The 26,128-nt window shown below is 43.7% G+C and overlaps 1 protein-coding gene across 1 annotated transcript; it reads left to right on the top strand.

Annotated features, from left to right (window-relative positions):
* Positions 1-347: 347 nt before the first annotated feature.
* LOC135244457 (rab11 family-interacting protein 2) lies at positions 348-26,128 on the top strand. Its single transcript, XM_064316756.1, has 6 exons — positions 348-530; positions 820-1,596; positions 8,646-9,043; positions 11,354-11,711; positions 13,387-13,477; positions 17,659-26,128. Exons 2-6 carry the CDS (start codon positions 1,244-1,246, stop codon positions 17,890-17,892), a joined length of 1,434 nt encoding a protein of 477 aa, XP_064172826.1. The 5' UTR covers positions 348-530; positions 820-1,243; the 3' UTR covers positions 17,893-26,128.

The following is a 26,128-nucleotide window of genomic DNA, read 5'->3' as shown; positions in this document are numbered from 1 at the left end:
TATTCGTAAAGAGAAAAAGGAGTAACTGCATCAGTCATTAACTGCATGTTCTGTCAAGTTTCACTAGCTAGTAGAAGCAAGCTAATTAGGCCAAAATAATACTTAGCAACGTAATTACGTCTACTTCTGTAGCTGTGGCTGGCTAGGTAGCTAGCATAAACGTTGGCTCGATATTTTAATCACCCACATCTCATTAAAAACAGCCAGTTTAGCAAGTTAACTGACTTGTTACAGCCTGTACGGACAGAACCATAAAGCACTGCAGTTGCAAAGACAAAACATAACCTACTTCCTGAATCCCTCTGTTTCCAGGGTAACCAAGGGGTGCGAACTTTCACCGATGACTTCATCAGAATCAACATGGAGAAGTAGGAAGTGCGGCTGTTGTGTGGCATTTCACAGTGTACACAAATGATGTCCAAAATAAAATGATTTATCTGAGAGATGCCTATTGAGACACAGTCGTACACAGCTATGTTGAAATAAAGAGATCCCTTCCTCGCATATTGACCGGGGAGAATGATTTGCAGGTAATGGAATCGACTGGAATCTGGCTTATTTTTTGCACAGTGCTGGCTAGATAGCTAGCTAAATTGTAGCTAGGTGACTAGTTGTCAGGTAGTTTACCGAATGTTGACCTGTACGCAAGGGAGCTGGAGGGTACTGTGGACCTTGTTCTTATCGGCACATGTACGGGATATGTAGTGAAATTAAACAAATTACGACATGTCAACACTATAACGTGGTTGGTAGAGTGGTATAGTTAGCAAAGAAATAATATAGCAAGCTAGCTAAAATGTCTTTTCGATTTCTTTTTAGATGACCAGCAGAATCACGAACGGTTACATCGTTAAATGGGGATGGGCCGGAGGTGGAAAACCCTGTGGTGTGACAGAACTATTTTTAAAATTCAATTTTGTTTTTTGTATGTAGCTATGTTATTGTCTGACATTTCTGTAAATCCATAAATACAGGTTGGCTGTCATATTCAGTAGCTAAAATTACCCATATTACACGTAACAGTACCTTGTTAGCTAGCTAGTTTAAATATAACCATTGTTAAGGTTGGTAACCTACGTGGTTTACATTCCTGCATTTCTTATGGTTTGATTTTGGATGGAGACAATGGCGTACGCGAGTAAGACATACGTGTCATGCATGTAACGTCATGCTCCCTAATATATAAGTGATTTGTTTCCTATAGATAGAAAATTGATTGGCAGATTTAGGAAGTGAGGTAAACATGTTACTTGCAGAACAGTCTCAAAAATGGTTCCCCACGCATGTGCAAGCCACAGTTCTCCAGGCCAAAGACTTACAACCAAAAGGTAAAAATGGCACCAATGATGCCTACACCATCATCCAGCTGGGAAAAGAGAAGTACTCCACTTCGGTGGCTGAGAAAACACTCAACCCCGCCTGGAGAGAGGAGGCCTCTTTCGAGCTCCCCGGTCTGCTTCTGGAGGGGAACCCAGAGGTGTACGAGCTGTGTCTGACAGTGATGCACAGGTCCCTGGTGGGCATGGATAAGTTCCTGGGCCAGAGAACCATCAACCTCAACGAAATCTTTGACAACAAGGAGCGAAAGAAAACTGAGTAAGTGCTCTCTTACGAATTTTAACGCAATGATAAGATGTGATAAGGTCAGTGTTAGGTATCATAAAAATCAGAATTGGAGATGCTGAAATGTGCATACATATTCATAATAATAGAGGTAAGGAGTTTTGGTACCTCAGAGGGGGGCTTTGATTTTGGAGTTGAGATATGAAACCACTAAAAACCATCCACAGTAGCTCTCACAATCCACTATAAGCATCCATTGTAAAAGCTGTCATCATCTGTGATAACTGTCACTGTCCACAGTGACTCTCTTACAATCCAGCAGAACCACTCACTGATACAGCTTTCATTATGCATGGTGCCTCAGTCACTGTTCCCAGCACAGCCCACAGTGACATCATCCAGTGAGCCTGTCACAATTTACAGTAACTCCCACCATCAGTGGTGACTGTGGTAAGCCTGTCATGGTAGCAGCCCTGCTGTAGCGGTTATGGTAGCAGTAATCTTCTGTTCCTCTGTGTTGGATGCCCTGTTGGCACTGGGCTGGTATCATGGTGTCACCGTGCTCTCTGCTCGATCCATTGGCTCCAGCCCTTTTCCTTTAAACCTGCGCTTGTGGTCCTGAGTGGTGGGCTTATGAGCTTTCTCTGGCACATCACAGACTGCTGATGCAGTTTGCTGTTTGCGAAGCCAGTGCTGGTGATGTTATGCTCACCATGTTCTATTATGGAAGGCTCAGTGGACCCTCAGCTCTGTCTGATATAGGGCCATTGATGTGCACATTGACGCATACAGCTAGAAATGCATAATTAGTTACACCCCCCCCCCCCAAATTCTCCCCAGTGGTGTATAGGCACCTGCCATAATTAAACTCACTAAATGTGGATAATCATTCAGGCAGGTGTAGTGGGCCTTTGTGCCATCACCTAAAAATTGCCGCCTTTTTTGATTTAGTTGACTTTTAACATCCCCCACACACTGTAGACTAGACATTACAATGGGTGCGTGTGGTCTTTGCTGTGTTTAGTCTGCAGGTGGTTATGTGTGTGTTAGGAGTCTGCTTTGAATTCTTAAGTCGAGAAGGCTAAAGCCGCCAATCTAACAGTATTACATGCGGCAAGTAGGAGCCTCAGTCATTTTCAGTGAAAAGGCAATAGGGCTAAAGTGAGCTGAGCTGAAGTACTGTATGTGGTGGACAGAATGAGATTTTCCTCTCCGCACTGTGGGAGTGAATAAGAGCAGTAGGAGTAGATCTTCATGGTAAATAAATGCACGCTATGATGCAACGCACAGCAACGCTCGGTTTGTTTGAAGTGGGGTCTCATAATCACTCATGATTTCCTCAAATTTAGATGATTGACATGTGCATTTTCATAATTACATGCTAAATACTAAAAGATTGAGGGCTTACTCTCTGAGAAGCCCTGGAATGTGTGCAGCATATAAACATGTATTTTATTTTCATTAATGCATTTTATGTTTGTAATATTGAGAATATGGTTTCATTCCTGTCCTTATTTTGTAGACAAAATCAATAGCAACGAGAATATTGACATCTTATACTTACTAAGAACTGTATAAGATTTCAGTAGCCATGTTTTGAGTTCAGATTGTAGTTCCTTATCAGGACCTGACTGCAGACTTGTAGTGGGCAAACTGGTCTTGTCAGAACAATTTTGAAAAAACTGTCTCAGATTTATTCTGTGGTCTTCCTTTTAACACGTTCATTGGCTGACTGGCGAAAGAATGTTAAACATTCCTTCATTTAAGAACTTAGACACGCCAGTGTGTCTCAGATTCCACTTTTCATGATAAAACCTACAAACAATTAAGAGGCCAGGTGTTCTTTTTTTTCCAGCCATCATTTAGGCCTATAAGAAATTGATATTTTTACTGTTTATTCTGTTTGTACTTTTTTTTTTGCTTGGAATTTGATTTCAGTACAACAGGAAATTTTCTAATCGATAAAATTGAAAATTGATATGTCAGATTTTAGTGGTTAGGGGCCACCGTGGAATGACTGGCGACTATTTTTTTAACAGACATGTTAGGTATCTCACATTGACACTGGGCTTGTCTGTGACCTGTCATATTAATGTGGCTAGATTAGATCATTGGACTTATGTTTACAGGTTGTAGGCTACTTAAGATACGTCGGTTTCATGGCATGAACAGGCCATTCGGCTCATTGTGGGTAAATTGTTGTACTTTGATGGATACATTTTGTGATTGTGGTGACGCCGGCGTGTGATGGTACAGTCCATTCTGTGGCAGAAAAATCACCACAGCGCTCTGCGAGACCTAGTGAGGAAAAAGACAGAAGAATCCAAAAGTTGTTTCTGGATTAGAATTGGAAACAAATCCCGCACTAGAGTGTCTGTCTGAAGTGATCACGGCACAGTGTGACATGGGGAATAAAGGGAGCACGTTTTGGGCACGGTCCACTAACAGCTCTGCTCTAACCTGTCGCGCCTGTACAGCCCCAGGCAGGTAGCACAACCGGCTGGGGAGGCGGGGGGTGCAGCCGGGACACTCCCCCGTCCCGTTAGCCACTAGCGCAGAGCTGGATTTGGAGAAGGAAAGCACGGGCTGGGCACTGCTCCTGACTCACTGTCTCATGATCTATCATGAGCTCCATCAGAGAACAGCCACTCGCTTTCCCCCCCTCCGTCAGAGAACAGCCACTTGCTTTTACCCACCATCAGAGAACAGCCCCTCACTGTTCCCTTCCAGCCCTCCATCAGAGAACAGCCGCTCGCTGTCCCTTGTTTCCATTCGTTGGCTGGGGTGACAACAAATCTGCGGTGGACTGTAATGTATGACTAAGCCAAATGTTATATTTATGAGAAAATATTTGTTTAATGTGAAGAAGGCCTGTGTAATGATCTGGTTACAATGCAAATACATGAGTGTCGTTAAATGCAAAGTGAGTGTACATTTCTCCCGGGTGGTGTATAAACGCCTGCTGCACTTAAGCACACATTGCGGTCATGTAGCAGACGCTCTTATCCAGAGTGACTTTTTACAGTGTCCATTTAACAGCTGGTTATTTACTGAAGCGATGTAAGTATCATCTCTGATGCTTCAGGGCACAATGGCTGTCTTCCACCTGGAAATTAAAACCCCTTCCTTAACCATTAGATTCCCCCCCCCCACCCCAAATGTGGGTCATTGCTTCGGCAGGTATAGGGGCAGTTGTGCTCTCTTCTGAAAATGTGCTGTCTCTTTTGATTTAGCTGGCTTTGGATGTCCCATATGCAGCGGGGTGCCCATCAGCCTGGTTTATTGCTTCATTTCCTCTACGCTGGAATTTTTGGCGTACCTCGGGCCTGCTAGCCAGCCCGTCTGCGGTCGTCTCACTCGCTGTGTTTGTTTGTGCTTCTGGGCTTAGCGCTGTCATTCTCCCTCTGCTCTGAGAGCCACAATCCCACTGCTAAAGCTAACGCTAACACTAACCCATTACCCCACTAACCCACTGCTAACGCTAATGCTAACTCGCAATCCTGCTGCAAATGCTAACCCACACCCGCTATCCCACTACCACACTGCTAACACTAACTCACAATCCCTCTGCTAACGCTAATGCTAACCCTAACCCAAACCCACTACCCCACTGCTAAAGCTAACCCACACCCACTATCCCACTACCCCATTGCTAACACTAACCCATTATCCCACTGTTAACGCTAACGCTAACCCAGTCCCCGGCTGCTCTGAGCCGCAGTCCCACTGCTGAAGAGGAGCAGAGCTGTGACTGGCTGAGGCCTGTGTCGGAGTGCATGAGAACAACGCGACAGAAAATAAATGCATAAAAAATATCATTTTTAAAGCACTTTTCTAGTATAGTGTGCCATGACGCTTCACCGTCTCTTTACTGTTTTTAACACTCATTTGGCTGGCACCCACCAGCCATTACTGTCATTTATGCAGCACAAGTACACAAGAGTATCGCACAATTTTAAGCTCAATTCACACTTCAGCTTCAGTTCCTTCTCATTTGTTTCCTCATTCCTTTAATAAGTGTGTGATGTTAATGTGAGATGGTGTGGGTCGTAGTGGCGTGTACTTTACCTGAACAAAAATGCAATGAAAGGACCCTGCTTTACCCAGCAACTGATACTAATATTAATAATATCTTAAAAGGCACAGAACGACAGACACAATGAAAAGGCATTGGTGTAGAAATAAAGTTTAAAAACTACATTTAAAGAGGTCAAATATACGATGATAAAAGTGATTAAAATAAATGTAAAATTATGTAAAAAAATTGATTAAAAAGTGAAGGAAATGAAAGATAAAATAAATTTCAAAATGAAATCAAGTAATGACGTACCTATAATAAATAGATTTAAAATCTGCGAGTGTTTGCGCGTTTCTCATGGTCTCAGGCAGATGGGTTCCCCCTCTGAGTCCGGTTCTGCTCAAGGTTTCTTCCTGTTATCAGTCGGGGAGTTTTTCCTTGCCACTGTTGCCCTTACTCTTTGGGGGCCGGTTCTCTGTAAAGCTGATTTGTGACAAAGCTCCTTTGTCTAAAGCGCTATACAAATAAAATTGATTGATTGATTGATTGATTGATTGATTGATAGATAGATAGTTTAAGGAGCCCTTACAGAGACGGATGTATCTCCTTTAGCTTTAACGTGACTCCGGTGTGAGACCAAACGCATTCTACGGGCAGGAAGCGGTGGACGCCTCAGCGTTCCGTCGGCTGGGAGACGGGGTGGGGTGGGGGTGGTGGGGCCTCCAGCTGTACGGCCTCCTTCTCAGCCGGCCCCTCCAAAGCAGACGGTCGTGGCCAGTCAGTCAGCCAGCCAGCCAGCGGGCCGGCCGGCCCGGTCGGGCCTCATGTTTAATTTATGGCAAGTTTGGCAAACAAGTTAGGAGCGCGGTGCGCACGTCTGGCGGGACACCCCAATCTCAGGTCAGAGCGCCGGGCGGGCGGCTCCATCTGAACCCCGCCGCCGGCCTGAGTGTGCATATTATACAGGGGATCAGCCAGAATCCCTGGTAAGTGCGCTGGCCGGGTCACGGGCAGGGGACGGGGGGTGGGGGTGGCGGGGGGGTGGGGGCGTGTATAACGCCCCTCTCCAGCGTGTTTGCACAAGCTCTGCCTCCTTTTCGGCTGTAAATAATGCAGTTGATATGTTTTTGTTGCATGGGGGGGGGGGCGGGCCGGCGAGGTACGTGGGGCTTTTGTTTTCCGGAGTGTTCTCTCTCTCTCCGGTCTGGGAGAAACGGCTGGTGGAATATTCCGGTGAAACGTGTCGGTCTGTGAACTCCGTGGATCCGCGGCGCGAGCGTTGAGACGCACCTGACTGTAGCGGCGGGCGTTGAAAGGCGTGCACTCGATCATTCATTCTTGAACCCACACGCATGTGCACACGCAGGGCAGGTCGAGGCGAATGGATCAGGGCTGATTCAGACGGCTGGAACGCTTCCTGTACTTTGTGAATAGCGGCAGTGCATTTCACTGGGATGGAAAGAGCCGTTTTGTCAATGTTGGATATCGCTCACAGCGACACATCCCATTAACATTAATGGAAGTAAATCGATCCCTAAATATGACGGCCTCTTAGGGGAAGTTCAGGATGCTGACTTTCAACCGTCTCTTTCTGAATGGTCACACCACAAGCTTATGCACTGTGAATTATTAATGCATTTATTGATTCAGGTAATTGGAATGTTGGACAGCTAGATATGCTTTTCCTCAGGTCTCCAACTATGAGAATAGTTTTCGCCTTTGAAAGATGCTGAGCGTGGATGTGTGTTTACATCGCCCTCCATGCTAAGCAACCTTTAACTGGCGTTTGATTGGATTGGCAGCGTTCCGCGTGATGATGTCATCTCCGTAGGCCCGGTCACCCAAACGCTGCTGAGCAGCTGTCCAGTGAGAGAGTACTGTTGGGAACAGTGCTCCATCTCTCCAGAGGCTTCCTCCCCATCGTCAGATCATTGGTGCACTGCAGCGCGCTGGGCCTGGTTTGGGATGAGGGCCTCCCTACAACCTGGCTATACGAACCCCCGTACCCCGTCCCGTACCTGCGCCGGCCGTCTGTCATTAGAAGTGTTTAATCTCCCCCCTTTCGAGAATGGGCTAGCCTTTATCATTCCAGTCCTCATATCATATTCAGTTTAACAAAAGGGGGGGATGTGATTGACCATAGAAAATAAATGGATTTGGGGGTGAGAGCACGGCATTAACTCCAGGGTCAAAGGCATTTAAATGCAAATGTCTCCCGGTACACAGCCCCGTATCTGCAAATCCACCTCAAACATGAAACACTAATGCAAATAGCCCCAGCACGCGCCTCCAATATTTCTACAAAGAATATACATACAGACCCTAACTATTGAGGTCACGAAATCGGAATGTTTAATGGCAGCGCTGAAGACACATGGCAGATCGTTTATAACATGGTTGTGAGGATAAGAAATGAGAACATTATGCTGGAATTGAGGCTATAAACAAAAAGGGAAGCTGTAGTTTTAAAGTGTCATGCAACCCTTAAAGGATGTATATCCTAATAGTAACTATTCCAGCTGAAGGTGATAAAGCAGTGTGAGGGAACGGGTGAAGTCAGGTTAGCGACGGGATGCAGAGAGGGCTGTGGCTCGTTTCTGAGTAACTCACGTTTTTTAAAATTCACGTTTTTAAATGAGGCGACAAATAGTTTTCTTCATCATCGGCGAGTCGCTCCGTCTCTGAAGGACCTGCCACAGGTTGAATGGGGTCATGTCCTTACGCTGTTCTTTACATTGCATTACATTACAGGCATTTAGAGCGACTTACACAACTTTTTTACATAGCATTTTACATTGTATCCATTTATACAGCTGGATATATACTGAAGCAATTTCGGTTAAGTACCTTGCTCAAGGGTACAACGGCAGTGTCCTACCCGGGAATCGAACCTGCGACCTTTCGGTTACAAGTCCAGTTCCTTACCCACTGTGCTACACGTTCTCCCCATGGTCTCGGGTGTTGGTGCTTGTTCTCCTTGCGCTCTCCTGTGTTTCGTTCCTGCTCTAATGCTCTTCTGCTCTCTCTCTCCCCGTCGTGTGTGCGTGTGTGTGTGTTCTCCCAGCTGGTACGCTCTGGAGTCCCGGCCAGGGAAGAAGAAGAAGGTGCGTGGGGAGATTCAGGTGGGCGTCCAGTTCGTGAGGAACAACATGACGGCCAGCATGTTCGACCTGTCGGCGCGGGACAAGCCTCGCTCGCCCTTCTCCCGGCTCAAGGACAAGGTGAAGGGGCGCAAGCACGACGGCCCGTTCTCCGACGCGTCCTCCGCCATCCTGCCCCGCTCGGCGGTCTGCGAGGCCGACGGCCCGCCCGCGGCCCCGCCCGAGGGCCGCCCGCTCAAGCCCAAGGCCGGGCGGCCCCTGCTCGCCCCCCAGAAGCTCTCCGCTGCCCACTCCATGTCCGACCTCGTCGGCCCCCACGCCCGGCCCAAGCTGGACTCCATGAACTCCATCGAGGAGAGCGGTGAGACGCCCGTCCCTGCTGACGCGTTTACAGCAGAAAACAACCAGTGTGAAATTGCTCTTTGTTCTGAATGCTTTTCTCTATAAGAATGGGTTTAGCCTTTGAAAGAGCCTTAGCATCATGTGCGTTTACATCACCGTCTTTGCCTAGCTTCTTCATGATGATGTCATCTCTGTAGGCCTGGTCACCCAAACCCACTGTTTCGTTTTTCCGGAGGCTAACTTACCATCCTCTGAGATCCTTCACCAAATGTGAAATTACGTCCAGATAACGTCCGTGGTGTACTGGACATTTTTTTAAAAAATGGGATGAATTAATTTTTCCTAATTAATTTCCATATGAATACTAAACCACAGCCCAAGCCAGAGCATTCCCATTGGCCCGAACTCACGCCTGGCCTGTGCATCACGCACTGTGACCAGCAGCCTCAGAGTGATGTTCTGTGGATGATGATTTGGCTGGCAGAACCTCCCTGCCCAGCCTTCTCTACATGCGTCACAGGGGCAGTCTGTAGCTTGCTTTATTTGGGTCCTCAACTTACAACTTTGAGAGATGAGGACCCGAGGAATATATTTATTAACAGACCATCATCAGATTGTCAAGGGAAACCAGTTGGAAGGGGGGAGGGGGGGTTCCACCTTTTACTCATTCCCGAACTTAGATAGAGGGGTGGTCTCATGCCTCATACAGGTGTGGCTTATTTTCACATTTATTATTTCACCGCTTGTGTAAACCATAATTAAAATGAGAAACCTGCAAAAATAGCAGTACTGACTGTTTAATAGAATACTGCTCCAGGTATGACATAGGAGGTGAGTGACTCCATCATTATACAGACAGGGATTTGTGGCTGAGCATTTTTGGAATAATTGATAATGTTTTTTATAGTAATTGTTGAGACTCTTTGAAATCGTAGAATAAGGATCTCGCAGTGCTCATATTGTGTTATGCTGGTATGATCACGTGACCCCCACCCCCCTGCTCTGGGTCTTTAAATTCACAGAAATCCTTGAATAAATAGGTCTTTGAAACCAAAATTAATACACTGAGGAATTTCATTTCTGTATCAGTATTAGGCTGCTGTGACCTAAATTCTCTGTCACAGTCATGTCAGCAGGAACATTTATTGTTAAACACACACACACACACACACACACACACACACCAACTCCACACACACACACACACACACACACACACACACACACACACACCAAACTGCACACACACACCACACTAAACTCACACACACACAACACACACTCAAACACACACACACACACACAAATCAACAGAAAACCAAACACACACACACACACACACCACTCACACACAAACTCACACAACACACACACACACACACACACACACACACTAAATCACACACACACACACACACACAAATTCACACACACACACACACACACACTCAAACTCACACTCACTCACACACACACATCGGTGGTTGCAGTCCTGTAGCTCTATGGAGAGTCAGACAGTAAGGATCTGGCTTCATATCAGTGCAACTTGAGGCAGCTGCAGTTCTGTCTCTGGCACCGATCTGCATCAGTACATCAGCACACTCAGGAGGAGCATTGGCCATTCTGTTTAACTCGTCTCATACCGGTAAGCAGATTTCAGAGCTGATCGATATGGAAGCTACGGGGCTGATATGAATAAGTGATGTTTGGCTGGCTACATTGACTCATGCAAATGCTGATACCTCTGTTTTCGATTACGGCACGAATGCGAATACCATCCAGGCTTCCACATACATGCTGTAGAAGACGTTGATGCGCACAGACATGAACTTATTTTAAAAAAAATTATTTGTAGAACAAAATATATTTTTTTAAATGCTTGATTTTTAAAATTATTTTATTGTTACTTCAGTGTACTGTGATTAGGCTACTTTTTGATTATGATTTTGTGACTTCATCAACTGCATCAGCGGTGCATCAAATGCATAAGACGTAATCCTAACATACTTGCAGATACCCATAAGCTTGTTTTAAGCCATCAGGCAATAACCATATGGGCCCAATATTATTATTGTGTCCTAGTAGATTTGGCTGCGTTGCAATGATTCCCAAGTCACATGTATTTACATGACCACTAGTATGTGGAAAGCTGAAACAGGAGGATAAGTTGGACTCCAGGAAACAGGATTTATGGAGGTAGGTTTTTAGGAAAAGGAGGAAGGAAGTGACATGGAGGAAATCCTTAGAGCAGGAAGCTGATAAAGTGGCCTGTGAGCCGGGAGCCATGCAGCTGGAGCCTTAAAGGAGCTTCGTTCCTCTCTCCTCTCAGGTAACGCCCCGTCCCCTCACCGAAGGTCCCAGAGCGAGGTCCCGGGGTGCGAGGACCGCGGCGAGGCCCCAGGCGACCCGTTCGCCGACGTCTGCGACGCCCTGCCGCAGAAGTACGCCACCATGCCGCGGAACCGCAATCCCTTCCACGCCGAGCCGCCCCCGGCCTGGGAGCGCCCCGAGAAGAAGGAGAAGAAGGAGAAGGTCAGCCTGCTGGAGCGCGTGACCGGGAAGAAGGACGGGAAGAAGATCAGCAACGGGAGCCGCTCCGGAAGCTCGGGGGACCTGCGCTCTCCAAACCCGTTCAGTAGCGAGGGAGCGACCAACACCAACCCCTTCAACCCAGACTACAAACTCAGGTATATATCACCAAGCCCTTCAGCCCGAACTACAAACTCAGGTATATATCACCAAGCCCTTCTACCCAAACTACAAACTCAGGTACATCACCAACCCTTTCTACCCAAACTACAAACTCAGGTATATATCACCAACCCCTTCAACCCAAACTACAAACTCAGGTACATCACCAACCCCTTCTACCCAAACTACAAACTCAGGTATATATCACTAACCCTTCAACCCAAACTACAAACTCAGGTATATCACTAACCCCTTCAACCCAAACTACAAACTCAGGTACATCACCAACCCCTTCAACCCAAACTACAAACTCAGGTATATCACTAACCCCTTCAACCCAAACTACAAACTCAGGTACATCACCAACTCTTCATCCCAAACTACAAACTCAGGTACATCACCAACCCCTTCTACCCAAACTACAAACTCAGGTATATATCACCAAGCCCTTCAACCCAAACTACAAACTCAGGTATATATCACCAACTCTTCATCCCAAACTACAAACTCAGGTATATATCACTAACCTCTTCAACCCAAACTACAAACTCAGGTATATCATAACTCTTCATCCAACTAACGCGATATATCACAACCCTTCAACCCAATACAAACTCAGGTCTCACCAACCCTTACCCAAATACAAACTCAGGTACATCACCAACCTTCTACCCAAACTACAAATCAGGTAATACCCTTGCATCCCAAACTACAAACTCAGGTATTCTTTGCCTTCAACCCAAAACTACAAACTCAGGATATCACTAACCCTTCTACTCCAAACTACAACTCAGGTATATCAAACCTTCTACCAAACTACAAACTCAGGTATATCATAACCTTCATTTAAAACAAACTAGTAATCACCAACCTTACAAATTACAAATCAGGTATATATCAACCTTCAACCCAAACTACAAACTCAGGTATATATCACCAAGCCCTTCAACCCAAACTACAAACTCAGGTATATCACCAACCCCTTCAACCCAAATTACAAACTCAGATACATCACAATCCCCTTCAGACCAAGCTGCAAACTCAGCTACATCACTTCCTTGAACTCAGACGGCAGACTTAGGTACTGTATATCACCAACCCCTTCAGCCCAGACTACAAACCCGAACTATGCCGTTCTCACTGAATGTGACAAGTAATTTGATTATCGTTTTGGGGACATTGAAACAATGTTCAATTATTTACACAAGGTGCTCAAACCTTATGGTGGCCGTTATTAAAACAATTAAAACAATCTTTGACTTATTTGATAAGAAATGGGACATTATTGCCACAACCAAAAATATCATTTTGGGATGTTTCTGGTGGTGATATGCTCCAAATAGCTGCAAAAGAAATGTTATGTAAAGACATACATAGTAAAATTTAAAATAACAATAAAGTCTGAGCTTGTTTTATTCATTTTTGAAAACAAAAGTATTATTATTATTAATAATAATTTTTTTTTTTTTTTACCAAGAGCAACATACCGATTGATTAGTCCCTTTAAAATGGAATCCATTGTCCATCTCTGTCTGAAAATAAGCTTTTCCCTCTATTCTATGTGACATCAAATCTTTCCTCCTGTCGTGTCATCCGTAATGGGTGTTTAGGTACAGTGTGAGATTTCTACATCTTGGCTTGTGACTCCGTACTTTTTTTTTCACCTTTTAGCGGTAATTTGCGAAAGCCCGCAAGCAAGGAGGATGTCAGCGGGGTGCGACACACGTCCCCGCACCGGGAGGAGGGCCAGAGCCGCACAAACGTAAGGCTGCTCGACCATGACCGCGCCTTGACCTTGAAAACACACTCAAGGTCATGATACTTCTCAAGGAAGGGCTCTATGGTCAAATCCTTAAATTTTGCCTTAATGGCAGACAATTCATTTAATAATTTTATTTTTGAAAATCAAACGTTCAAATTACATTTGTTACAGTACTTTGTAGAATAAATTATCGCAGAGCACCTTCCATAAGTAGTGATTTATGGGAGTAAAGGCTTCCTGTGTCGTGACAGAAGCAGTATTAGAGTTCAGATATTTAAAGGGCTCCAGTAAAATCACTAGTTAGTTTCAGATTTCCACATTGATTTTCCTGAAAACAACGGAAGCTTTAGAATTTTTTGACTGTGTTGGTAACTGAAGTAATTGGGGATGTACACAGTCAAGATAACACAAAACTGTTAAGGGTTTTGTGTGTGTAAGAGATCTTTTTGAAGAGAGGATATTTGACTGTGAGATGCTTAACCATCTCAATGCTATTTACGAAAGCAAACAGCACAATGTATAATAATTATTTATTTTGCGCAGCGCTGTCAAAAAAATAGCCCAAGTAAACACATAGCGCTAATTAAATGTGTTTTGACTGATGCAACGAAATGCCTTTTTACATCCACAAAAAAGTTTGCCGAAAGAGGCCTTTTTTAATCTTTGAAACGAGGCAGAAAGCTTCTCGAAAACACCACCAACTTTTAATTGGGCAATTTCTCGGTCTCGTTAGACATCCCAATCATTGCGGAGATTTCTGCAGTCATATCATCTTTGACACCCTGTTATAAGAGTGCCATTTATCTAATTAACAGCTGAAAACAATGGCCATCATTCCTGATCTGCTCATAATTGTAGACTGTGTGAAGTTATTAGTCTGGTCCTTCCAGGTCACAGGATTTATTATATTGTACTTGTGTAATAATTGGAGCGAGCCAAAGAAATGTAACGTGTAAATTGCCTTACTTAAGGTTTTAAAAGTACAAAAATGAATTTTTTTTCCACCTTCATTATGTCAGAACATTACCAGTCTTTAATGTTTCAAAAAGAGAGCTTTGCCGAAGGTGTTTCTTTTTTTCGCTGTTAGTTTAAGTTCAAGTTAATTACCGTTCCCGCCCGATCGCGCTAAGAGCCGAGATGGAGGCCCTGATTAAAGCGACGGAGACGATAATGGCGTTTTTTTTTTTCCCTTTTTCCCGCCTGTCGGGCGGCCCGACGGGTCACGGCGGTGCGCCCGCCGCGTCCGCGCCCTGACATCTGTTCCCGCCGCGCGGGGTAGCGGCGGCCGGGCCCCCCGAAGGAAAAGCCGCGGCGACCGCGCGGTTCTGAGGCTCTAATTAAGCGGCAGACGGGGGCCGAGGGAGAGAGATGTGAACAGAGCCGGTCTAATGTTCCCAGAGCAAAGTTCCTCATTAGAGCGGGTAATGAGACAAGTGGAGATGCCAAGTGCCTCCTCTTATCTGACCAGCCCTCCCGCTCCGACTGTATTACTGTTGCACGGACCTCGATTGCAGAAGAAAAATAATAATAATAATCACGATAATAATAATCGCCAACTCTGCACTGGTTCACGGTCATGCATCCAGATGCCTCTTCGTACGTGCGGTAAATTAAAGTGCGCGAACGTGTGTGTGTGTGTGTGTGTGTATCCTTCACAAGGTTTTTTTTTTTTTTGTCATCATTTAAAATTATTCTTACTTCATGGTCTTGGGGCTGGAGACTTTGGCCCAGCTCTGCTGAACTGAGTAAAGCGCTTCGTTTTCTGTGGAGCAGTAGCCGCGGGTTAGCGTTAGCCGCGGACTGGCGCAGACGGATCCGGCCCCGCGCCGCTTTACCTCACCCGCGTTAGGGGCCTAGCCGGGCGAGGGCACGCCGGGGCTTCGCCCGCGGCACCGCCACATCGACCGCCGCGAGCCCAGGAACCCTCCGGGCGGCTCCGGCCACACCCTGCCCTCCACGACCCCGGCGGCTCAAACGGGTTCTCATGAGACACCGCAAACCTCCCCGAAGTGAAGCCGTGATACGCGGGGCCGTCACCTGTTTATGCTTTGTTTTGTTTTCTCGTTTAGCGATTCTGCATAGCAAAGATTACGCTCTGCTGATAAATCGAAAGCGCTGATGTCAACCTTCACCTACTGTCCAAGGTGAACGGCAGTGGAGCAGGGTGGGTAGGAACGGGGCTGATAAGCGGAGGTCTTTTTTTTGGGGGGGGGGGGGGGTGGGCTGGGGCAGCTGGCAGTAGCTGTGCCCTCTCATTAAAGCGGATAAGAGGTCCTCTCGGCCTTCATTATGACCGCACCACGGCTCCCTTCAGGTGGAGCGCCGCCGCCAGCTGCCCCTCGCTATCGCTAACGCACTTTTTGTTTTGTTTTCTTCCTTTTTTTAATCAGTTTTGTGAGGAAAAGTGGACTCATCTTTTCCCCTGGGAAAGACCGAAATGGTTGCCCAATCCCCCCCTCATTTTTCCCGAGTGGAGAGAGAGAAAAATGCGCTACGTTTATATGCACTTTTTTGCGCAGAACGTTTATTCATCGTGCTATTACAATTTGACGAATGCCGAAAATATTAATCCCTAATTGAACGCATTATGAGCAGCAGGAGTCAGGAACCTGAATCTGACGCTCATCCCTCCCTAAATCCCTCCATCCAGTAAAATGAGTGAGTGAATGTTTGTTACGCAGATGAGTAGGAAAGAGGTGCACTTTTACATCCCCACCTGTTGTAGCATACATGCCATTCTTGCTAATAGTCTAGAAATGCATACAGTCAAGCCGGATATATGAATGGCTCCGAGAATTAGCAATATGATACTAGTATATTCTTATATATCAGGTATTTACATAATATTAACAATATGTCTAACGTTTACTTTTTGTAATCTTGTATATGTTAGCATCTTTTAAATACTTGATTCTGAAAATTTTTGTTCGCACTCATTTCACGGGGAATTATTTAATGTTCCGTTTCACGTTCGTAGTGATAAATACCTGTTTTCTTTTAGCGTAAACACCGTCGCTCTGTGAAATTCTCATCGCCGTAAATAGCGGACTGCCAACGAAGCCGCGCGTCGTCTTCGCCGGGGGGTAATTAAAAGCATTAGACGCCGCCGAAGAAAAAGATCAAGCATTTTCAACGTTTTGACAAACCTGCGGAAAAGCGTTTTGATCAAAACAAAACTAATTACCGAGGATGTCATCGGGGTCCCGCAAAGGGCGGCCAATGATTCCAGAGGACTAACATGCAAACATATCCAGCGGTAATTAGATCATTAACACATAAAACAGTGTGCCGACACCTCTAATTAGTCTAAAAAAGTCCATGAAAGAGCAAGGCGCTCCGCTCGACGATCGCTCCGTACGAGCAGACCCGGGCAGCTGCGGAACGTTGGCGGTGTTTACCTTGTAGCTGCAGGTACTGCTTTATGTTTTACTTTCGCTTTCAGTGTACGTCACAATCATTATCCCCTTGAGTTTGGATAATTTATGCCGCTGATTTTTTTTGCTGTTGTTTGTACCAGCCCTAATATTAATAATCCTAGTGCTGATTCGAGGCACTCAACGTTCTGTGTATTTAGGGGTTTCGGTGATGGTATGAAAAATATACGTGTTCTATTTTCACATTACGCAGATATATCGGATATATGCTATTTGAGAAGAGAAAATGAAAAACATTACTTGATGAAAATAGTGTGTAGCTTAAAACATTCATACGCACTTCCTCAACAGACCTACACCACACATACCTTCTGCTGACACTAGTCATGGTTTTTCTTACTGATTCCGCACATACTGCTAAAGAAGCCACATTATTGTGAAATGACAAGGTGAAAAAACACAGTGACAAGTTATGTGGGGAAAAAATATGTATGAATCATGTGGGTAACATTTCATTTCCGCTTCATTTCTGGGAAACGTATGGGTGTCTTGAAATTTGGGGTCATTTTCATCTCAATAATTTGGTATCAGTTCAGTTTTTAAATTACATTTAAAACATTTTTGTTGAGATGGAGCACTTTTAATGGTGATTGAACTCAGCTGAATGGAAGCCGTTAAGGATACTGAGGTGCTATTGTAACCGCATGTATTCTCTGGCTGGCTGCTGCTGGGGAGGGACTTTAGCCATGACAGAGTTTGGACAGAGCGAGCTGACACGATGGCGTGGGTGTGGCTTGTGTCCGACAGGAAGCGCAGCAGGTGGGCGTGGCCGACGTGGCCTCCTACAGCAACCTGTCCTTCAAGGAGGTGGTGCAGGAGCTCATCAAGCAGAAGGAAGTGGTGAAGAAGAAGGACGCCCATATAAGGGAGCTGGAGGACTACATCGACGACCTTCTGGTCCGGGTGATGGAGGAGACGCCCAGCATCCTGAGGAAGCCCTACGAGCCCAAGAAGAAGGCTGGAAAGTTCTCCAAGAAGTAGCGGGCCCGGGCCGGGAGCCCCGCTCTCAAATGGGTCACGGTGGACCCTTCCCTCTGACCCCTTTGGCTGCATTGTGGGTAACCGACTAAAAGGCGGGAAATGAGATCACTGAACGAGTCGCTGAATTTGGTGAAAGGCACAACTGCCGACTGTAGGCCTGTGGAGTTGAAACGGTACAGCGACGAGTCTCAGTCAGCCCAGCTCAGATCCCATTAGAGGATGGAGGTGGGGTAGTATACCGACGCCATTTTTTCCTATCCCCAGCGCAGAAGCCACTGGAACCCCGTCGTGTTCTGAACACGTTAGCGGATTAGCAGATGAAAAGCACAGCTAATTGCAGTACCCCGCTACAAATCGCTACGATTCAGCCGTGCTCCACCTGTGAGTCTTCTAGATTTTTAAAAAAACCATTGTGTTAATCATTTGCCATCAATAAGTGGGTGAAAAACAATCCAGTCTTTAAAATCCAGTCATTCCTCAGAACTGTAGGGATGTGTGTTGGGGACGCCCATATTGCCAAGTTTTTCGCCCCCGGTCTCCACCTGCTTTCGGCTGTTACTCCACCCATTTCCTGCTGTTACTCCACCCATTCTGCCTGTTACTCCACCCCTTTCTGGCTGTTACCCCACCCGATTCTGGCTGTCACCCCACCTTTTTAATTGTTGCGTGCGATTAAGTGCACAAAAGGAAATGAGTCGAAGAATAATTTGACTTCAGGCGCAGGTTTTCCCCTTTCTTCCCCCACACTTGGAAATTTCCATACTAAAATGAGGCCTTTGAAATGCCACTGCCACACACATGTGCTAATGTGATAAAGGCTGTTTAAACATCAACATAAGCCCCGGCAGCTGGTGGAGGGATTGTGTGTGTGTGTGTGTGTGTGTGTGTGTGCGCGCACGGGTGTGTGTGTGTGTGTGTGTGTGTGTGTGCTGCCGCCACATCACAGTCACACTAGGAATATTAGGTCCTGTTTCGCTGATATGTTTGCTGGGTATTCAAGTGCTGGTTTTTGTTAAACGCCATTGTAAATTTCCGCAGTCAGGCTTTGTTACACAGTTGGGTGAGTGTAGCCTCTACTTGTGTATGCCTGGCCGCTATTGCACAAACCCTTTACGACTCTTCCCATCCAATCACATTCCCCTGTGCCTCTAGGCTCCACCCACCAGGAGAGTACACTTGCGGTGACACCTGGGCCGTGTCCGAAACAGCCTCCTAACTACTGTGTCCTCAAAATATGTGCTGTCTACTAAACATACCGCCTATTGTTTAGTGCATATTTTTTAGGATGCGATGGGCAATGTGCGAAAAATATCCTCCGTACCGTATTCCAACAGTACAGCAGAAGTATCGTTAGACATCCCGCCATTGTAGTAAATAGGCCCCGCCTCTTCCTCTCTGATTGATGGGACCTGAAGATGGTTCAGGCCTCTTTATCTCTATGGGACATCCTCCTAAAAAATATGGTTTATTTCCTGAAAAGTTTTCTCCAAAATAAACTCAGCAAAATCCCGGAAATTAATATATCATCAGGGGATTTTAAGTACACTACATTTGGAGAAAATTTTGCCTACTTTTTCATCCAGTGTACTTAACTTTTATACTCAATAGTAGGCAAGTGAACTGTTCTGGACAGGGCCCAGGAGAGATATTGCAGTGGTCTGGGCATCTTGGAGACTGCTTGGCGAAGCTGTGGTAAATCCCGCTATAACGATGAGTGCTGTAAAACAGCACAGTGGTACAATTCAAATGTTTACTTCTTAAATACAGCTTTTAAAATAATGTTTACTTCTGAAACATATACATATGTGTTTGGTTTGAAAGTGTTACATGACATCTTGGGAGAGTTAGTAACAATTTCTTTTTATTTTTATTTAAATTTTACACACTTGTTTGGTTTGGTTGGTTCACACTAAGGGACCGTGGCAAACTGTCAGTGACACCTCGCTGTGTACTCAAGTAAACCTTCCTTATCCTGCACACAGGTACACTATAGTATGCAGGCACAGGAGATCTGCTCTGGTTTACTGTTGACGAATGCCATTGGGTCTGTATGGGCTTGGGGGTGAAAAGTCATCAGTGGTCATGAGTATGCTTTCACCTGGCTTTTAAGGAATTCTGGGTCCAGTCTGGTCTAACCTTTTAGTTTTCCTTGAGTAATTTTGAGGCAGGGCATATTTTAAAAATACCAACCCTTTCAGAATGCCTGTATACATTTTAATGTAAAATTGAGGAAACTGACAAACAGTAGTCAAACATTTGTGTACTAGAATGACATGGTACAAAATGCAATAGAGATTGCTAAATATTGGTATTTTTATTTCAATTTGTTTTATTTGTTTTTTTTATTATTTTTATTTCAGAAATTCAGTTTTCTGATATGATTCCAATTCTTGACTTTAAGATATGGTAAACTTTACTGGTTAAACAGATTTTAGATTGAGTTTGTAATTTTACAAGTCATCTTTTGTATATTTTTGGGGTCTTGCTTATAGATAAATCAAAGAGACAAGAGGGTACATAAGCATCTGACATTTTCTGAAATGGATGTTAATATAATAATTGCAGAAAAAAACTGAAAGAAAAAAATAGGTACTTACTTTCAAACTTACAGGCTGACGGATATGTTTACTCTAATAATTTTATTTTGTAGATATGACTACCTTTCGATGGAAGAAATGTTACTGTTGAACAGCAGTGTTCTTAATGGTTACGCAAAGAATTCATTCTGTTGGTTTTAACCGCCATTTATGTTGTTACTGTATATAGCATTACCAGTCACAATAGAAATCAGTTTATAAATCGGTCTGCATTGAGCAGTGGTAGTATGTGCTGCCCATAAGTGTTGAGCCAGCAGGATCAAATAGCAGGCCGTGTGTTAAATACTGTAAGAATGGATGAGCTGTCCTCCCATCGTGATTAGCTTTTAGATTTAGCATGCTGGATTCATTCACACCCATTCTGTGCCACATGTCACTAAAATGGCAGTATGAAAAAACACAAACATTTTACAGACTACAGACAGCCTCCTGATATGATTACAGACGGTCTGTGGATATATTGCAGACAGTATGCGTGTCTGCTTTGATTGCAGACATTTTCAGTATCTGCGCAAAATGTTTGAGTTGTTGGAGAGGTGTACATTTATTTTTACTTTTCCATCTATAAATGCAGTTTGGCTTATATCCTTATTTTGTATAATGCCCCCTATTGTCAGGTTGTCACATGGTGCTTCACAATGCATTTTCCAGAAACCCGTCCCACCCCCTCACCCCTGAAAGTGAATGGAGAATGGTCACCTGACCTTGAACCTGTACACACACTTTCTAACCCCTGCTATTAGCTATCTTTGTTACATTTACACTGCATTATTTAGGATGATATTATTTTGTGATTTTTTTGTGTGATTTTTTGGAAACAGTCATTAGCTGTTACAGGGTTGTCGTCTTATTTCAGGGTAAAAATATCACCTTTAATTTCAGCTCTTATTTTGAGTCTAGAGCATGAGCAGGAACAGAAGGGGGTAAAAATATATGAAAAGTAGGTTTCTTGCACACATAGGTGAAGAATAAGAATGTAGGTTGTGATGATAACCTACGTGTTTTGGAAAGATGCTTTCATCCGGCTCACACATAGAAGTAAGCTACTTCTTTTATCCAAACAATAAAATTAGGGAAACGTTTTAAACAGCCAATTGTTAAAGATGTTACAGACCATGATCCAACAGGATACCTTCTTAGAAAATATACTTTGAAGGTTATGAATCCAGAAAGTCTCCTTTCATTTTACAAATTGTCCATGTCACCCCTGACGAAGGCATCTTGCCGAAATGCTTTTGGTTTCATATCCAAAATCTTCATTGTTATTCTTCACCCAGCTGTGTGAGAAATCATCTCTTTCTGTACTTTTATCCACCTTTCCTAGCACCTTTCCTTAGCACAGTGTAAATTCTCCCAGTACTCCACGACTGGAGTTATGGAGTACTGGGTCATGTGACTGCTTTCACATCGCAGGTACAGATAGGATTAGGAACGTTTTCGAGCAGGACCCCACGTTTCCCCATCTCCGAAGCCTTTAGGAAGCGCGGTTGTTTCCACGCTAAGAGGATCATTTCCAGTAAGAACCTGGAATATCCAATTACCACCATCATCAGATTTATTTCTGTTGAAACCGATGCAAAAGCTGTGTTTTCTCTGGCCCGGCGCTGACCCAGGATGTGAAATTATACTGCTTGACTGAGTGAAATTGCCAAATTGCCAGTATGAAAGTCTGTACAGTACTAGGCAATTTACCGTTCACATTCTTAGTTCTGAGTATGAGAGCTTTTGAACAATTAAGTCTGGTGTGTTTGGCAGGTCTAGCCGTTTAAACTTCTCGGTTTATTATTTAAAGAATTTCCCCAATGCATATCAGATTTGCCGAGGTCGTAGGTCTTCCGCGAGAGAAGAAAGGTTTTAATATTCATGTGAATGTTCAGTTTTTACTGCAAAAATGTTTTCTCCTTCATATGCAGTTGACTATGCACATCGGTACATTGTTGTTGTTGTTATTTTTGTTGTGCTGTGTACGTCCTGTCCTGACTGTTTAGAAGAACAGGCGAAGGCAACAGATGCCGATGTTGACATTTGTGACAATCAAGATGCTTAATTTATCGGTTATTAGCACAAAATAATCGCAGAGTCTTCTGTCTCTGGTTAAATGAGTATTTATTCTTTTTTTTTTTTTTCTAGTCAAATCTATTCCAAATTTTAAAAAAAAACATGAAAGTCAAAGGCAGCCATGTCTGAAAAAGCGTTTTCTCACATTGTTTGTGTCGTGCAGAGGTATAATTGCACGGTCAATATAGAAAACAAGAGGGAAAAAAACTGCGGATTTCCAGCTGTACTGCAAAAGGGCAGTTCTTCGTTAGCCGTGGAAAAAAACAACAAAAAAAAAAACGTGCTTGATTGTCACAGATGGTCCGCACTAAATATGCTGCACTCTACGTGTGTTTATACTGTTAGAAATCCAATTATATGTCAGCTTGCTTTGTTTGTACAAATGCAATAATAACCCTAATTATGTCCTTCTACTCTGCCAATTGATCTTGAGTAATGCCAAACTGATCCATGAATAAATCCCCGTAAAAAAAAGAATGCAGGTCAGAGAAGGAGTGTTTGAGTAAAAGGGCTTAACTCCTACACTGCACATTTTGAATGATGAGTATTGCATAATTATATATATATATATATACATATACACATATGTGTATGTGCATTTTTTTCCCTGTTTTTATTTTTGTTTTGTTTTAAAGGTATTGACCATGAAATATTGTCTCTTTGGAGTCTTGCCACTCTTGAGTTTCTTTTCGAAGCCGGCTTAAACTGTGGCTCCGTTCTTTATTTTCAAACTTGAAAAGCGCACCACTGTGTTCTTGACGATGCGTGCCCACTCTAATGAGGAGTAATGGTAAATAATGAAGATGGCTTTTGGATCTGTTTCAGAGAGGGAAAAAAAAAAAGATGAGTACACTGTATTTTGCGTGCATGATTGTATCTGCTCATATGCGTGAATGTGTGCATGTGCTGTTCAGTGTATGTGCATGCCTTTTTTTTTTGCACACGTGCACATCCATGTGTCTTCCTGCGTACCTATGTGCTTCATTGTGTGTGCATGCGTGCATTTGTGCGTGTGTGCGTGTGTACGTGCGGTTCGGTAGGCACATTTTGTGAATAGTTTGAAGCAGATGGAAACCTTTGTAAACAAAAACACAGCTCCCTAACGGTAACCCTACGAATAGTGACGTAGTTTACACTAACAACTCATCTTTTTTTTTTCTTTTTTTTTTGTAAATACATTATTTAATTTCACGAGTATATCTGGAAACATATGATATGCATAAAAGGATGTGGACAAATGTATTATACTGTATGTGCAGTTATAAAAAATTTTAAAAAGACAGAATAGAAAGAAAGTTTTCTTATTTCAGATTAAAAAGTGCCAAATGAAATAATTTAATATTTCTTGATTGTAACTCTCCTCTACTATGGCTGTGTGCTGCTTTTTAAAAACAGTATAAATGCGTAAAAACTAACAGAATGTGGTTTGTCAAAGCAGCAGTCTGCTATGCAGCATGTAACGCCTAAAACATATGATCTACTGAATCATTATGTTTATCGGGAAATACAGTGAAAGCTACTTTGTCAAAGGTGGTTTAGATGTAATGCCTATGATGTAGGCCTATTACTGTGGGCCGGGAAATATTATACCACAATATTCACATTTTTGAGGAAAGTTTATGTGGAGAAACCAAAAAGAATATGATACTAAATACCTGCAAACAATAATAAAAAAAAATAAAAAAAATACCGGAGATATGTCCCTGATGCTTTGAGGTTAACGGCCAAGCAGCTGTTTGTTTACCGGAGGTCTTTAGCAGCCTGACGCTTGTTGCTAAGGACACTCCAGACGAGCTGTAAAGAAGATGGTGCAAATTCGACTGTGCCTCAGTGAAGTAGGGCTATCTCTGAGGTAACTGTGGTGATTATACCCTTGAGGTCGTAGCACGGCGGGAAGGGTTTGTGCCCAACACTGAACCGCCACCTGTTGCTCCTTATGGTCCCGTATCCAGAAATGTCTCATAATTTGTCTCACTGTATCTCCACACAACCTTCCATTAGTTCAACAACCACGAATACCATTTTTTGCTGCTGTATATAAACACTATCAGCAACAGGTGATTAAATGTACCATGCATTGCCATTAAGTTTGTTGAAATCTAGAAAGTAGGTTCCAAATAGATTTAATTCCCTAATTAGATTTTTCAGGATTTGGTGTTATGAATATGAATTGCCTTTTTGTTTGGTTTTAATTTTTTTCATGGGAAAGTTTTTTTCTTTCTGTATTATCAAAAGGTTTTGTGCATTACACCTTTATAAACAATGTAATTTAAAATGAAACACTAGGTCAGTTGTGCTGTATCTTCACTTGAATGACCACACCCACTCGCCAACCACACAAGGAAACAGAAACATTTGGTACACAGATGCTAAGTCTGTTTAAGGTAGAGAGAAACAAAATTGTTATGAAGGAGTGTTATGAATTATGAATTATACACATTAAAATCTCTAGCCAAAGAATTATACTGCAAGTAAGCCTTCCTGGTTTATATGCAATCACACCACAACGTGTAGTTTTGCTTTTATTACAAATATCTGGCTCATAAATGTAAAAAAAATCCATATTATTTATACAAATAACTGTTGTTTTTACTCATAATTGTTTATCCGTTTCTGTTTAGTTTACCGTTTTGTGTATGTGCCACAGTGATTGGCTAAAGCAAGAGTCACATGTTTATTCTGAATGTCATGGCCCACAGTTACCTCTCCACCATTTTACCAGCATCCACAAAGAGTCATGCGACTGACATTGTACTATTCACCATGTGCTGACATGTGCCTGTCCTGTAAAAGGGCTTGAGCCATTTCTAACTTTCCACGTGCACACGCACAATAACCTCCCGCATGCACACACGCGCGCACACACACACACACACACACACAGATACGCGCACACACAGATGCTCACACTATCCACATTTTCACTGAACTGTATCTTCAATATTATTTTGCTTTGACTACACTGAACTGCAGAGTTCTTACAAATGGATCAACTTTGTTGTGACATCACAGCTAGTGATCAGCTCTTGTGTACACAACCAAAAAAAAGGAAGTCATGAATGTACAAATTTAGCTTCTTAAAAAAAAAAAAAATAGACCAAAAGTGGGATTTTTACTGACCCTGTTCTCTACGAAAAGAATGTGCTCAATAAGTGCTGTTTCTTTGTCTGTCGTGTTCTGTATGTTACTCCCAAAATGCTTCTATAATGCACTGGCAAATCGAGCACTCATTGCTATCCACACATGTTGCTGTACGTATGTTTGCTGTAAGGTGGGGGGTTTGGGGGGTAATTAAGGAACTGATATGATATAATTAAAAACATTCTGCATTTATCCTCTTCACCTATGTTAAGTTGAAAAAAGGTCCAGAATGTAAACCTTCTCAGAACCTTTGAAGTTGGCATGCAGCATGAATGCGCTTTTCTCTGATTGGTGCCCAGAGCGTGCTTCAGGAGGGGACTGACCAATGAGGGCTTCACTTTCTCAGCCGTATTTAGGTGCGGGTCGCGTGATAATTCTGAGCCGACACTGATACTGTTCCACGGTTGTACTTTTCCTTTAAATAAAACACTGTAAAGCAC

Source organism: Anguilla rostrata, chromosome 18 (assembly GCF_018555375.3).
Source record: "Anguilla rostrata isolate EN2019 chromosome 18, ASM1855537v3, whole genome shotgun sequence".
Taxonomy (NCBI): domain Eukaryota; kingdom Metazoa; phylum Chordata; class Actinopteri; order Anguilliformes; family Anguillidae; genus Anguilla; species Anguilla rostrata.
This window is presented reverse-complemented; position numbering and strand designations above follow the sequence as displayed.

Coding starts and splice junctions, on each gene's coding strand:
- LOC135244457 (XM_064316756.1), top strand. CDS start 1,244: ATGTTACTTGCAGAACAGTCTCAAAAATGGTTCCCCACGCATGTGCAA. Junction 1,597..8,645: donor AAGGAGCGAAAGAAAACTGA/GTAAGTGCTCTC, acceptor GTGTTCTCCCAG/CTGGTACGCTCTGGAGTCCC. Junction 11,712..13,386: donor AACCCAGACTACAAACTCAG/GTATATATCACC, acceptor TTCACCTTTTAG/CGGTAATTTGCGAAAGCCCG.